Genomic DNA, 15,196 nt, shown 5'->3' with positions numbered 1-15,196 from the left:
TTGCAGTCCAAGGGACTCTCAAAAGTCTTCTCCAACACCACAGTAGTAGATATATCTATTTAGAAAACCTAAGAAGGTTGCGACTTAATCCCCAAATTTGGAAGAAGTCTATATCCACAAATTTCCTGATTGATGCTTTCAGTATTTTTCAGTATTTTCAGTATTTCTCTCTGTGTTTTCAAAATTCTATTAGATGAGGGCCATAAATGTATACACATAAATATATATATGTGTGTGTATATATATGTGTGTACATATATATATATAAAATTCTATTTGGTGAGGGCATATATATATATGTATATATGAATAATGATATATATAAGTTATGTTTTGGAATAAATATATATTTTAAACTTTTTATATATTTATAATATATATAATTAAATAAAACTATTTTGGCATATATATGTATATATCGAATCACTATGACGCATACCTGAAACTAATGTGACACCGTATGTTAATTATACTTCAATTAAAAGCCTTATTTAATAAAAGAATGTGATTTGGAGTCAGAAGTGAAATTAAACTGTGGCTCTAACTCACTGGGAAACCATAGCAAAGTCCCCTCACCTTTGAGACTTCAGTCTCACTACCAACACAAAGGAGGTTTTCAGAACAGCTGCTCTTTAGGACCTTTCCTAGATCTAGTATTCTCTAATTTTAAAAAAATAACTCACATTTCACTAGGATACTTTAAAAGAGAATCTAATGAGAAGATACTTGTTTTTGGAGGAGTAATAGGTATGCTCTCAACTTCCTGATTGTAACAATCTAGGAATACAGACACAGAAGACTGTCATCTGATAATCATAGCATAGTAATAAAATTAATGCTCAATGGTTCCCATAAAAGAAACAATGATAATTTCAGTTTATAAGTTATGATTCATCCAAGGAGATTCTAAAGACATACTGTGTGATCAACCCACTGACAGGTTAATCATGGGGTAAATATTGAGCCATCACTCTAATGCAGTCCCATTCAACAAAATCACATCTAATGACCCCATCAAAACAATGACCCCAGCCATTGAGAGTAAAAGAAGGAAAAGTAGCTGAGACAGGATGAAAGACAAGGGAAAAGGAACTGTCTGTTGATGAAGTAATGCAATATTGATCTCACAAGGTGACCCAAAGTGTTAAACTGACATTTAACAACCACCACAAAAGAAGTGTTTTTGCAATCTCAGTGAGTGTTGAACAAAGTATTGATAATTATGAGTGTTCTGTGTTTCTTAAACTCTGAGTGCCCTATTTAGGGTGGGACATTTGATTCGTTGAATTGCATTATGAAGTGGAAGTTCAGCGCTTAACTACCAAGAATTGGACCTGCATGTCCCTTTAGGAAAATACAGGCCCTACAATCCGCAAAAATAGTATCCTTATATTAGCGCAAAAGAGCACAGGACACAGAATTGGAATCCAACAGGAGGGTGCAATTGAAATCATTTACCCAGCCTCCATATGTTACTAATAAGAAAATTGAGACATGGACAGAAGAGATGAGTTGCTCAGTTTGACACACTCAGAGCAGGACTAAAACTCAAGTGTCCTCACTTTTCAGCAAAAGACTTGGTTGTTGTTTGGTCACTCAGTCATGTCTGACTCTTTGTGACCCCATGGACTGTAGCCTGCTAGGCTCCTCTGTCCACGGGAATTCTCCAGGCAAGAATATTGGAGTAGGTTGGCATTTCCTTCTCCAGGGGACCTTCCCAACACAGGGATTGAACTCATGTCTTCTGCATTGGCAGGTGGCTTTTTTACCACTGAGCCACCAGGGAACCTTATTACCAAAATAACTACCATCATTTTCATTGACAGTAAGGTTTAATAACCTTGGTGATTTAAGAAATCCAGGCTACGTTACCTACAATGAGTATTCAATTAACAAAAAGAATAATTTTTTTATATTAGATTGAAAAGCTAAATCATCAAATAATTTGAAAAATCCTTAATTTTAAAGGTATTTTAAAAACCACAATATCAGTATTTGAAGTTTTTGTTTAATTAGAAGCATGACCTTTATAAATGCAGGCCTCTCTGAACATAATAACCATAATGGAAAAATGAATAACTAACTTGCATTAGTAGGATTATACAAAGACACCAGTGAATATACTGTTTAAAAGACTCTGGAATTGTTTTAAAGTTATTTCTGTCAAATTTATATTATATTGCTTTTTAAACTAACCTAGTCAAAGCAAAAGTAATTTAAGTCAAAGAGAAGACTGGTGGAAATGAAATAGTATTTAATTTGTATAAATTTTGTCTTTTTTTTTTAAGCAAGGACAGAAATTGCACATTTTGAGCTTTAGGTGGGAAAAGCTATTTTAAAGTTGAATCTAATGATTAATATACTAGGAAGATTATTCTAGGAGTAGTATAGCAGGAATTCAACTTGGGGAACTTTAAGGAAAAAAGCTCAATATAATAATGGACAGTGACATTACTGAATTACCTTAAAGGTTCAAATGTAAGTTAATATTTATGTCCACAGGAACTAAATTATGTTGATGAGAAATTTACCTTTTCAGCACTACGTCGAATTCTAGTTTCATTTTCTCGCTTGGCATTTTCTTTAGCTTCTTTTAAGCTGTTAAGAAAACAGTTGATTGGTTTATGACTGTATCAGATTTTCAATGTCCAGTTCTGTGCTAAGCAGTTCTATACCCTGTGCTCTAGCTTGCTAAACCCATCCACTTACATGAGACAAGCTTTCCCCTGTCTCAAATGTTTGAGCCAGAAAATTGCCAGAGATAAGGGTGGGTGTGAAACTAACTCACTGACAGTCAATTAGAAGCTTTGTTCTGTAAAACTGGATGGGTGTGGCTACTTGATTGACAAACATAAGACTGTCAGGAAAACTTGCTTTAACAAGCAGAACCAAGAGCTTTAAAACAATCCTGTGACAAGCGTGAAACCGAACTAAGCATCTGAAGTACATGTTGTCAAACACACCCTTATGTATAGCTTTTTATACCTTGTAAAGCATTTGTTTGTCTTCATGTAGAAGCACCCTTGTCACTAAAAAGTTACATTGAACAAAGCTTGGAAATCCTTTCAGATCTATTATATAATTGCAATCTTATCTTAGAAATAGGCATGACTATCTTAGTTCTATGGAGCAAGAAACAAACCAGGAGTCAAGGAGGTCAAATTCTCTTTTTTAGCTAGGGAATGAAAAGAAACACAAAATCACAGAATTAGGGCAGGTTTGAGCACTAAAAGTACATGCCTTGTAGATAAGAAAGTGGAAATGAGGATGATTTCCTGTCTGGAAACCAGTTAGTCTCTGCTTTGTAAACCTGAGAGGACACGCCCTTGAAATCCACAATGTGCTGTGCTTAGTCTGCTCAGTCATGTCTGACTGTTTGCGACCCCATGGACTGTAGCCCATCAGGCTCCTCTATCGATTGGGATTCTCCAGGCAAGAATACTGGAGCGGGTTGCCATGCCCTTCTCCAGGGGATCTTCTCAACCCAGGGATCGAACCCAGGTCTCCTGCATTGCAGGCGGATTCTTTACAGTGTGAGCCACCAGGGATACCCAAGAATACTGGAGTGGATAGCCTATCCCTTCCCCAGGGGATCTTCTTGGCCCAGGAATTGAACCTGGGTCTCCTGAGTTGCAGGCAGATTCTTTACCAGCTGAGTTACCAGGGAAGGCCTGAATTCTACAGTAGTATACTGTGATTTCCAAAGACAGGTGCAAAGTTCTTTAATCTGTTGAGTCTTTCTCTGTCGTGATCTTAAAGATCCAACAATGTAAGCAGAGCATTTAAGGCTTTCTAACACACAGATTAGAGAGTCTGTGCTTTGTTTAACAGCCAGAATATTAAAGACTACCTGGATCTTATTCATATCTGGGGCTCAGTGTTCAGAGTAGCATCAGGCACTGAGAGAAAGATTAACCCAAGAGTTCTTCCCTTTCACAAAGCCCACCCCACCTTTTATACAACTAATACATTTAGGCACACGACATAATTATTTTCAACTGCCATTTTCAGAAAGAGTATCTACACATGCCTGAATAAAGCAGTGCATGTCAAATTACTTATTTAGATTATTCCAGAAGAGAGCATCTTTTAAATTTTGAAATATTGTGCCTTAAACAACACTATGCATTTAAGTCATTATAATTAAAGAAATTAACAGTCTTGAATTAGATAACTAGTACAACCACTTTATCCACTCCCTTTAAGAAACATTATCAGATAATATGAAATAGAAAGAGAAGACACTGTGGAAGCAGGGACCATTTCACCCTATAAAGATCAAGGATAACATGCTTCAGGAAAAGGACTTTCTTGCTCTGTGGGGTGGTTCTCAGAACAGCAACCAAGTGCATTCTCAACAGACTCACCTGCGAGCCTGCGAGGGGATGAGGATACTTACAAAAGCTCAGCGCACATTGCACACTTGTTGCCGTGCGTCCTTCCATCAGGACCAAGAACTGGATCATTTTCCCTCGTGCATCCAAGTCTTCCATCCCTCACATAAGGCCGAAAATCACTACATATATCCTGAAGAACAGAGAAAGGAACGTGACATTTACCATCCTGATGGTAATGCTTACAACACTGCCTTCAGAAATTTTATAGAGCCCAGTGGCCCTCTGCCCAGGACACACTAGCTACCTGGAGCAGTGCCAGTGTGTAGAAGCAGGTCATTAAGTGCTGTGTAATTCACATGGTTAACTATAGAGCTCATTTACTTGTTTATTCATTTGTTAGTAAACGTGGATAGCCTGTGATGTGCTAGAACCAAGTTAGAACACAGTCCTCGCCCTGAACTCGTTCACAATCTACTGGGTGATACAAAGAGACTTTTAAAATACAGTGTGCTGCAGAGAACTGTATTGAGTATCCTATGATAAACCATAATGGAAAAGAATATTAAAAGCAATGTGTGTGTGTATCTGAATCACTTTGGTGTACAGAAGAAAAAACTGATACAACATTGTAAATCAACTGTACTTCAATTTTAAAAAATGAAAAAAATATAGTTTAAATGAATCTGAGGAAAAAAAAAATACAACGTGTTAAATGTCTCGGTGGAGGTAACCTCAGGTGCTGCACTTGCATATTGGAAGGTCACCAGACTTTGACTCGGGAAAATCATCCCACTATAAAAAATCAAGTGTGAGGTGTACGAGGCACTCACTCACTTCCCCTATTATCACAGGCTCACAGAATTTTAGCATCAAAAGATGGTATGTGGTCCAATTCTCGTTGTAGATATGGAAACACTGGTAAAGTGTGGTTGAGTAATCTGCCTGAGATCCTGACTGTCAGGGACAGGGCTTTCTACTCAGGTTCAGTAGCTGAAGTAGATCCCTTTGTACAACACATGTAGCTTCCTTTCTTTCCCTCCTTCCCTCCTTTTCTTTCCTCTTCTCTTCATAGAAAGCAGAAATAGAGATGAAAGGTCTAACTACCAAAGTAATCCACTCCAGTTTCAGGAGCTATCAGTTGCTTTTCATCTATATAAGCAGTATTCTACTTCAGGTGCAGCAAGAATTCGTTCTTTCCAAACACCTCCATCAAAGAAGGAAGAAGAGAGCATCTTCTTTCTTTTCAAAGTCAGTCCCCCCGTGTTTCCCCCCATTCTGACATTTATCAAAAAATTGTTGTCATTATTGTTATAACAAAATGTTTTAATTATAGATTTGAAAACGTAGAATATGGTCCTATGCCCTAGTATGCCACATAATACCAAAGATAAAAGTAGCACAGACACAAATGTAAAATACACTTGTGAACCAGAAGATTACACTGAGGAACTCTCCTAGAAGACAATTAAAAAGGAAAAAGAATTTAAACTAGAAAAGAAAATCTTTAAACATAGCCCAATCTTCATGTCGAATGTTTAGGAAGAAGTTAAAAATAGAGAGAAAACAGGATAAGCCATGGCCATATGTGGTATGTTATTCATTTGGTGGTTCATTTATTCCTCAAAACCAATTATATATTTACTAGTCTCTAGGTATTCCACTAGACTATGACCCTAGCATAGCACAAAAGAGAAATGGAATACAAACTCCAAGGGATTTACATTCTAATGGGACAAGATAGCCAGTGAACACAACAACGTTAAGTTATAGTAAGTGCTATGAAATGTAGCGTCCAGACGGTGGCTGTTTTAAATATAGTGTCGAGACAGATCTTTCTGCAAAGGTAACATTTACTGTGAGATGAGATTCATGAGCAGGAGCCAGGCATTAAAGATCCGTGGGAAGAACATTCCAGGCGTGGAGAATTGCAAAGGACTGGGGATAGGAACTAGATTCTCCTGCTTAAGGAGCAGAGGGAAGAGAAGTGTTGCTGGAACATAAGGAAAAAGCAGGAGCATGAAGAAAAGCTGTTGATTTTCTCTCACAAATTATTTCTGGAGAAACTGAAGAAGCAAGGGGATAAGGACCCAAGCAATTAGCTTGGGGCCATCCCTCCTCTGCCCCTTCGCCAATGAACTCAACAGCAGATACTAAGTCACAAGTGTCGGCAGGGTGATGGGCAGATGAAAAGCCCAGCTGGGAGGTGGTGAGAACAGGTGCAAGCATTTACTACCCCACCTCCTCCTCCTCCTCCAAACTCCAAGGGCTGGTGGATCACAGCCCACAGAGAACACCTCTTCCTGATGCTGACAATTTCTGAGAGCTTACAGGTGGATTCCTGACCTGGTCAAGAGGCAGCAAACTAGAGTTAGCAACGCTGGTTCGAGAACCTTCAGCTCTGGCACTTATCCCTTGTCCTCTCCTGACACTCACCAGGAGAGGCAGAGGCTGAAGCTTGGCCTTGAATATTTTCTAGCTTACTTTAGCAGAAAAAAAATTACTAAAAAAAATTAAAGTTGAAAAATACACAAATATAATAGGATAAGAAAAGTAACTAAGAAGAGAGCAGAAGCAACAATAATAATACTTAATATATAGAATTTAGTCCAAAATGCATCATAGATAACAAAGAAGGACATTACATAAGGGAAGAAAATAATGAGAAAGCATAATAATCATGAGCATATATTCAATAATATAGGTTCTAAATATGTCAAACAATAAGCAATAGAATGTAATCATTACATAAATCAATAAATGATAGTAGAGGTTTTAACACACACTTCTCAGAAACTGACATATCAAAGGAAAAAATTAAGATGTTTAAGTTATTAGATTTTAATAGAAAATTACATCCAAGAAACAGAAAATAAACAATTTTTTCAGAACATATAAAACATTTATAAAAGCAGAATATTTATCAGGCCACAAAGTTTTATGAAATTCCAGAGGATCAATGTCAAATGGCCTATGCACTTTAGACATAATTCAATCACATTAAAGGTTAATTTTAAATGGAAAAATTATCACATATTTGAAAATCAAATAATGTATTACTAAATAACTTTGGGAGGGAGGAAAATTAAGAAATGACTGGCAAAGAATGACACAGGAAAACACTTCAGGAGCAAATCTGAGGTAGATGATTACCGATACCTTCAAATACCCTTGTCATGAAATTTAAAAAAGGAAAATTTAAAGACCAAAGTATTGCTCAGCTCATTGTAAAATGAGCAGCAGAGCAGACATAAATAGGAATGAATGACATAAAGAACAGAAACTACAGAGAAAATTAATATAAAGCTAATGTTGGGCTTCTCTGGTGGCTCAGTAGTAAACTACTAAAGCACAGGTAACCTGGCGCCTGTGTTCAAGAGAAGCCATGCGCTGCAACTGAGGGGTGAGCCCCTGCTCAGCGCAGCTAGAGAAAAGTCCACAGAGCGATGAAGACCCAGCGTAGCCAAAAGCGAATTAATGCTCTTTTAAAAATCTAAGGTTATAGTTTCTAGTACAACTGATGAAAGAGAGGATAACAGTTTAAGGATAGCGACTTAGCACCCATGCACAATGATATTAGAAATAATTGTATCAACATCGAGAAACACAGTTGAAGCATACTGTGAGTATCTGTATGGATATCAAAATGGAGACATGGCTATAAAAATCATATAAAATATCTACACTGGGATAATAAGCAGGAGGAAAGTTGAACAGATGAATAAATATTAACTGATATATTAGTCTCGGAGAAGGCAATGGCACCCCACAGTTGGGCACAACTGAGCGACTTCACTTTCATTTTTCACTTTCATGCATTGGAGAAGGAAATGGCAACCCACTGCAGTGTTCTTGCCTGGAGAATCCCAGGGACGGGGGAGCCTGGTGGGCTGTCGTCTATGGGGTCGCAGAGTCGGACACGACTGAAGTGACTTAGCAGCAGCAGATATGTTAGTCTAAGATATTCTCTCCCCAGAATGCCCCAGTTCAAATAGCTTTAAAATCCATTTTTCTAAAACTTTGAATTCAAGGAGTATGTACTAGAGGCACAGTTGCTTTTTTTTCTTAGCATATAACAATCTCAGCCTTTTTATTGGGATGTCAAAACCATTTCACTTAATATAATTATTCATAGGATAGTATCTATATATGCTATGTTTCTATTTGTTTTCAATACACTCTTGTTCTTTTTACTTCTTTATTCATCTACTACTGCCTTATTTTGGGTTAAATATTACTAGTGTGTCTCTTTTATTCTCATGTTGATTTTATGTATTTATTATACATGTCATTTCTTTTTTTAAATTTATTTTTAATTGGAGGTATACATGTCACTTCTGATTGGTTACTCTGGTGATTATAATAAGCATCCTAACTGATCACAATTTACTACCAATTAATACTTAATTTTAGTAAAATATAGAAACTTTGCCCTCATTGTAGCTCTATTTCCTCTATCCCTTTTTGTACTATAACTATTATATATGTTATATAATATTTGTACACCCAGTAAAACAGCATTATAATCATTGCTGTATGTAATATCTTCAAAAGAAGCTAGGTGAAAATAAGCAACATATATTTATAGAGTATACCATATTTACCATTTCTAGTGCTGTTTATTTCTTTGTATTACTCCAGGTTATCATCTGGTGGTCATTCCTTTTTCTAAAGAACTATATTATTACTTGTAAAATCTGTAGGCAACAAATTCTCTCAGATTTCATTGATATGGGAATATCTTTATTTTGACTTAATTTTACAGGATAATTTTTGTGGATATAGAATATTGGTTAACATTTTTTTTTTCTTTCAGCACTTTGAGCATCTCATTCCATTGCCTTCTGAACCTCATTATTTTATTTTTTTTATTTATTTATTTTTGAACCTCATTATTTTAAATGACAAGCCAGTCATCAATTATAACCTGTATATATAATGCATTGTTTTTTCTTTTGCTGCTTTTAAAATTCTTTCTTGATCTCAGCATTTTCATCATGAGGAGCCTAGGTGGTGGTGGAGGTACTGTTTAATCATAAGTCATGTCTGAGTCTTTTGTGACCCCATGGACTGTAGCCGGCCAGGCTCCTCTGTCCATGGAATTTTCCAGTCAAGAATACTGAATTGAGTTGCATTTTCTTCTCCAGGGGATCTTCCCAACCCAGGGATGGAACTCAAATCTCCTGTATAGGCAGGCAGATTATTTACCACTGAGCCACTAGGGAAGCCTGAGCCTAGCTGTAAATCTCCTTTATCCTATTTATAATTTGTTGAAATCTTGACTATAAAGATTAATTTTTTCATCCAATTTGATACATGAAGTGAAAGTCACTCAGTCATGTCCAACCCCATGGACTACACAGTCCATGGAATTCTCCAGGCCAGAATACTGGAGTGGGTAGCCTTCCCTTCTCCAGGGGATCTTCCCAACCCAGGAATCGAACCAGTGTCTCCTGCATTGCAGGCAGATTCTTTATCAACTGAGCTCTCAGGGAAGCCCAGTAATTTGATACATTTTAAGCTATTTTTTTCTTCAAATAACTTTTCTATCCAGTCTCCCTCTTTTATTTCTGACATCCCTGTTTCACATATATTGATATACTTGTCTCAAGGGCTCTGCGACTCTGTACATTTTTGGTCAATATTTTTTTCCTTCTGTACTACTTCTGTTAAACTTTATTCATCTATCTTCAAGTTTCCTAATTTTTTAACATTTGCTTTTATTTATTTATTTGGCTGTGCCCAGTCCCAGCTGGAGCACACAGGATCTTCAATCTTCATTGCAGCATGAGGGATCTTTAGTTGTGGTATGCGCTCCTACTTTCAGCATGAGGATTCTTGGTCGCAGCATACAGACTCTCAGCCACGGCAGGTGGGATGTAGCTCCCAGACCAGGGATTGAATCAGGGCCCCCGGCACTGGAAGCACAGATTCCCAGCCACTGGACCACCAGAGAAGTCTCCTACTAATTCTTTTTTAATGCAGTCTCAGAGCTGCTTCTCCCTAGATCTGCATAACTTAGCAGCAGGCCAATGATTGGACACAGTTTATGCACAAACTTCTCAAAGCCAGTAAAGTTTTCATCCTCCACAGAAGGACCTATGTATGTATGGGAGAATATTAAAAACTCAGGCTATTTTTATATCTGCCTCAGCATTTGCTTTTCTTGAGGATATTCTTGTGTTTTGTAAGTGCTTGCCCATAGCTTCATGATTGGCCAGGACTTTGTGAATTGCTTAGTCCCTTTTAGCCTCTGCTGCCCCTTTATGAAGACTTAGCCAGAAATATGCTTACTGCTACAGCCCTAAGATCTTTCTCCTCACTGGAGCAACCAAAAATATCTCTGGATATGACAGTTTCCCACAACTCCAAATTCAATAAACCCCTTTCAACATTGGCGATACAGTTACTGATCCACAGTCTTCTCTTCTTTGGTAGACCCTTCGTATCAACCAAGCCATGGGGGTGAGATGTGATTATTATTAAGCAAGAGGACCATAGACTCCCATCATTCTTATCCAAAGTTCAACAGTTTTTAAAACATAACTGATTATCAGATTAACATAGGCTGCTGGTCAATTTCTAGAGTGCTAAAGTGGTTATTTTACTCAATTTTGGGTAGCATTATTGTTGTTCCTTGGGAAGGGAATTTGCTGAACTCCTGATTCAGCAATAGTTTGAAGTGCCACCCCTCAGGGTAATTTTACATTGATTCCCAACCACATGAGAATAATTAAAAGGGAAAAGTAGAGACTCATTTCACTTATAAAAATAGCTTCAAATTTTCTAAATATTAACAATGCAAATTCAACAGTGTACTAAAAATGCAATGTGATTAGTATGATTTACTCTGAGAAAATAATGATTTAGCATCAGTGTGGTTATCCAGAAATGTATTATATTAACTGATTGAAAGAGAAAAATTGTAAAATTATTTCAATAGTTGCCAAGAAGGCATGTGATAATGAGTAAAACATATTGAGAAGAATAAAAACAGAAAGGAACTTCTAAACTTATTAAAGTTTACAGGAAAAAAAAACCTATAGTAAACATTATATATAATGGAGAAACTTTATAGATATATAGCATTTAAGATGGGCCGAGAAAGGGCTATCTTAAGGACTTCCCTGGTGCTCAGACAGTAAAAGCGTCTGCCTACAAGTGGGAGACCCAGGTTCGATCCCTGTATCGGGAAGATCCTCTGGAGAAGGAAATGGCAACCCACTTCAGTATTCTTGTCTGGAAAATCCCATGAACGGAGGACCCTGGCAGGCTACAGTCCATGGGGTTGCAAAGAGTCAGACACGACTGAGCAACTTCACAACAAAAAGGGCAGTTTGAAGTTCATTATCATTGCTACTGTTGAACTACTGTATGAACTCTAGATTATTGCCAATGATGAAAGAAAAGAAATAAAGTAACAAAATTGAAAAGTTACAGAACTTCTATTATTTACAGATGATGTGATCAACTTCCAAGAAAAATACAAGGGAATTAACATGTAAAAAATAATAATTAACAAGGTATCATAAAGGTTTTTAATATGAGATCAACTTATAGAAATCAATAGAATTTGTCTATGCCAACAATAATCAGGTATAAATACCATAAATAACAAAAATACCACTCAAAAGAGCAGTAAAATTGCCAATTTTCTAAGTCTTAGCAAAAACATAAAAATACCTGTGGAGAATATTTTTTGGATCTCATAAAGTGAAGTTGCTCAGTCATGTCCGACTCTTTGCAACCCCATGGACTGTAGCCTACCAGGCTCCTCCGTCCATGGGATTCTCCAGGCAAGAATACTGGAGCGGGTTGCCATTTCCTTCTCCAGGGGATCTTCCCAATCCAGGGATCGAACCTGGGTCTCCCGCATTGCAGGCAGACACTTTAACCTCTGAGCCACCAGGGAAGCCACAAAAATTACATGAATTAATGATATGATATTCTATGCCTTTGGCGTAGGCAAGTTACTATTGTAAAAAGTCAATTTTATGCAAATTAATTTATAAATTCTCTGTAGCCTGAACTATCTCAAGTTCCCAAACTCGTTTGATTTTTTAATAAACAGTAAATTTTTTTATTTCAAATATTCATGTGGAAAATGTATTTCCTGTGCATAGGTAAGTCAACTTTGAAAAAGTGAGAAAGAGGAATTGCATTATTAGTTATTAAAGAAATGAACTAATATGAACAAATAAGGAACTCTGAAACACATACATGTAACCCTACTTAATATACTAGAAAGCTGGCAACCGAAATCAATGAGAAATTCTGAATGAATGAAATGATCAATTAAAAAACAAAAGTTTCTACATAGACCAAAGATGTTATGCTTAGAAATTATGCAAGTTCAGAAAACTTGGGTGGTAGGAATGAAAATCATGAAAAGGAGTCAAATTGAAATATTAGTTGGAGGCAAAACCAACAAGTCTTGTTGATGGAATGGATATCAGAATTATAAGGTTAAAGAATGACAGATACACTAATGAAGAATAGATTGATGATGCAAGAGAGAGGATGTCTGTAGGAGAAACTTTCTTGAACAGGTAGAGCATCTTACTCTGAGAGTAAGAGGCAGGGTTAATTTTTGATGGGAGAAATCTAAACAGAGAGAGTAGATTGTTTTCTTTTATAGTGAGGAGAAAAATAACAACAATAAAAATGTATAGTTGCATTAATCTATTCACAGACATGTAAAAATCTAGAAGGAAATTACTTTAAGGCACACAGCCAAATATTAACTGCCTTCATTTATAAGTAAATCATTTCCTAGGTAGCAAAATATGTAACCATAAGAACGTTATTGAGAGGTCAAAATTATAATTCAGGCATAAAATGATAACAGAGAAGTATATTGTTTCGATATTCTAGAATTTTCTTAAAGCTCTTATTTTAAAATTCAGCAAATAATGTCTGTGTATGAAAACATATCACTAGTAATGTTTTAAAACAGTAGCATTAAAAATGTGTGTGTGTGTGTGTGTGTGTGTGTGGTGTATTTGGGGGATTTTTGTCACTTACTTGTATTTTGAATTTTTTAAAGCACCATTGATATATATGCTTTTCATGAAGAAAAAAGAGGAGGAGGAGGAGAATGGATTTTACATTATAAGCCTCTCTCTAAATGTGACAACGAAAGGCAGATTTGAAAAATCAAGTAAACCTTTCTGACCCTCACAGATTTGGGGAGCATAAAAGCAGCCCCCTTTTCCTCAGAGTTTGTAGTTATTGATCAGTTGCATGGTGACTGTGTCATTGTTGTAAAAGTGAGACTGTTTGAACCCAGGCAAAGACTTTGGTTGACCAGGTCTATTGTGGAAGCTGAGGTGCTCAGACAGTCCTGAGTAACACTGACAAGGAAGATGTTAGCTTGGTTAGACCAGGGATATTAAGGTAATTTGGGTGTGCCTTCCTTGACTGATCATTTTGGTTATGTGTCAGAGGCATGAGAGGAGGAAGAGAAAGAAGATATTGGAGAAGCTACGTAGGAGACCTGGAATAATATGACTAGTTGTCAGAACACCTTGTGATAGCTCCAGCTTCATCAATACCTTATTGTGAGATGTTGTAGGCCAGCCAGAGACTTTGCCCAATCAGGGCTTAGAATTTTTATTTTTTTATACAAATAAAAATTTTTGTATCATGGAAAAATTATGTATAAAGGGAAGTGGTTGTGTGTTGGGTTGCATCTGTATAGTTTTTTCATTTTATTTAATTTTTTAAAAATTTTACCACAGAACAGTTTTCTCCAACAAATATTAGCCTGAATTCCAATTTGCAAAACAGATATAAACAAGCCAGTCTACTTGAATTAGAGGAAATCTCCAAGTATTAGAAAATATGTTCAGAGGAAAAGAGAAAGGAAATGAGTCACATGCCTGCTAACACATGTTAAACACTGTAGCTGACCTTTTAAATTTAGATTCTCATTTGACCCATGTTCCATATCAAAAGCGAATAAACTGAGACCCAGAGATACATACATTGTCCAAATTCTGAGACTTGAACTTAGTTCTATAGTCCCATGAAGGCCTTGTTGGAACCAAGACAGGATAGTAGGAATGAGAAATGACCATGCAAGGCAGTCACCACACTGGTTTACTCTTACATCTGTTAGTGCCCAGAATGTTTTCAGAGAGTTGGGTCATGGGTTGGGCCTATGGACAGGTGGTACCACATATTTAGCCCACCCCTGGACTAAGCCCTGTTCCCTCCCTTCTAAGTAGCTGGCTTTACAACAGGTGATGACCTAGTAATAAGGAAATAAACAGATCTGAATAGAGTTGAATGTGATCTCCAAAGCAAGTAAGACAAGTTGACTCAAAACAGTCTCACCTTTCCTGGGGCAGTAGCCCTGGAGGCTCTTGTTAAAAGCCTGTACATTTTCTGGGATTTTGCTTCTTTTTCCCTGGAAGATAGCAAAGAATAGAATAGCTCAGACATGCTTGCCCAATTTTTAGGACTAACATCATACATGGTAAACTGAATTTTGGCTGTTCTCAGCCCAGTCTAGCTTGTCAGAAATGGAAGTACGTCCAGAATTGACCACAGATACCACAGACTTCTCCTGAGTACTGAAATACATCCATCTTAAATGTATTCCTATTGAAGGCAACAATCTCTATTGTTAACTGCACGGCACACTGCTGCTGCTGCTGCTGTCAAGTCTCTTCAGTCGTGTCCGACTCTGTGCGACCCCATAGATGGCAGCCCACCAGGCTCCTCTGTCCATGGGATTCTCCAGGCAAGAACACTGGAGTGGGTTGCCATTTCCTTCTCCAATGCAGGAAAGTGAAAAGTGAAAGTGAAGTCACTCAGTCGTGTCTGACTCTTAGCGACCCCATGGACTGGAGCCTGTC

General features: G+C 37.1%; 1 protein-coding gene across 1 annotated transcript in view; it reads right to left on the bottom strand.

Annotated features, from left to right (window-relative positions):
• SPINK5 (serine peptidase inhibitor, Kazal type 5) overlaps window positions 1–15,196 on the bottom strand; it is a 65,079-nt gene that overhangs the window by 42,690 nt on the left and 7,193 nt on the right. Inside the window, exons 4-6 of the mRNA XM_010850482.1 lie at window positions 14,673–14,745; window positions 4,400–4,527; window positions 2,532–2,598 (exon numbers count right to left, since the gene is read on the bottom strand). Coding sequence (XP_010848784.1) covers window positions 2,532–2,598; window positions 4,400–4,527; window positions 14,673–14,745 — 268 coding nt within the window. The remainder of the gene's footprint in view (window positions 1–2,531; window positions 2,599–4,399; window positions 4,528–14,672; window positions 14,746–15,196) is intronic.

This window comes from Bison bison, unplaced genomic scaffold (genome assembly GCF_000754665.1).
Source record: "Bison bison bison isolate TAMUID 2011002044 unplaced genomic scaffold, Bison_UMD1.0 scf7180017864291, whole genome shotgun sequence".
NCBI classification, from domain to species: domain Eukaryota; kingdom Metazoa; phylum Chordata; class Mammalia; order Artiodactyla; family Bovidae; genus Bison; species Bison bison.
Note: the sequence above shows the minus strand (reverse complement) of the source record. Positions and strands in the feature narration are given on the sequence as shown.